This window comes from Rhincodon typus, chromosome 42, assembly GCF_021869965.1.
Source record: "Rhincodon typus isolate 14 chromosome 42, sRhiTyp1.1, whole genome shotgun sequence".
Taxonomy (NCBI): domain Eukaryota; kingdom Metazoa; phylum Chordata; class Chondrichthyes; order Orectolobiformes; family Rhincodontidae; genus Rhincodon; species Rhincodon typus.
Window position 1 is genome coordinate 9,293 of NC_063373.1, and position 1,093 is coordinate 10,385.

The 1,093-nt window shown below is 54.7% G+C and overlaps 1 protein-coding gene across 1 annotated transcript in view; it reads left to right on the forward strand.

Annotated features, from left to right (window-relative positions):
- The window catches only part of LOC125487609 (Y+L amino acid transporter 2-like), an 18,039-nt gene that overhangs the window by 8,604 nt on the left and 8,342 nt on the right, over positions 1 to 1,093 (forward strand). Inside the window, 1 exon segment of the mRNA XM_048619456.1 lies at positions 359 to 927. Coding sequence (XP_048475413.1) covers positions 393 to 927 — 535 coding nt within the window. The 5' untranslated portion in view covers positions 359 to 392.

Consider the following 1,093-nt stretch of genomic DNA (forward strand, 5'->3'; position numbering starts at 1 on the left):
TCCGACAGTGAACTGTCAATCTCTAACAATAAACAGGGTCTGTTTCCAAACAGTGAACTGTCAATCTCTAACAATAAACAGGGTCTATTTCCGTCAGTGAACTGCCAATCTCTAACAATAAACAGAGTCTGTTTCCAACAGTGAACTGTCAATAGCTAATAATAAACAGGGTCTGTTTCCGACAGTGAACTGCCAACCTCTAACAATAAACAGAGTCTGTTTCCGACAGTGAACTGTCAATAGCTAACAATAAGCAGAGTCTGTGTCTGAGAATAAACCAGAATCTATTTGCACGAGCGATACGGTCCTGGTGCCCTCCTGCTGACATTAACAGCCTCCTTCCCTCTTTCCCGCATAGGCTTTGAAGTGAGGCTGGCGATGAGGAGGTGGCCATGAGGGATCAGGGAGCCATCATGTCTGATATCTGTACCAAGTATGTTGGCGGGCGCGAGCAGGAGGGTTCCCCGAACCCGGGCGACTCGGGGCTGGCAGAGTCTCCCTCAACCAGCAGCAAGGCAGTGCAGCTAAAGAAAGAGATCTCCCTGGTGAATGGCATCTGCCTGATTGTGGGCAACATGATAGGCTCGGGCATCTTCGTCTCACCCAAGGGTGTGCTGATGTACAGCGCCTCCTACGGGCTCTCGCTGGTGGTGTGGGTGGTGGGCGGCATCTTCTCCATTTTCGGCGCCCTGTGCTACGCCGAGCTGGGCACCACCATCACCAAATCCGGTGCCAGCTACGCCTACATCCTGGAGGCCTTCGGCGGCTTTGTGGCGTTCATCAGGCTCTGGACGTCGCTGCTGATCATTGAGCCCACCAGCCAGGCCATCATCGCCATCACGTTCGCCAACTACATGGTGCAACCCATCTTCCCCACCTGCCAGCAACCCTACGTCGCTGCCCGCCTCATAGCTGCCACTTGTATCTGTGAGTACCAAAGGGACAGGGCACCAACGCCCTGGGGGCCTGCAGGGAGCACGGTGCCAACAGGGTTCGGTCAGGGGCAAGGACGGTACAGGAGGGTTGGGTAAGGGGCAGGGATGGTACAGGAGGGTTGGGTAAGGGGTAGGGACTGTACAGGAGGGTTGGGTAA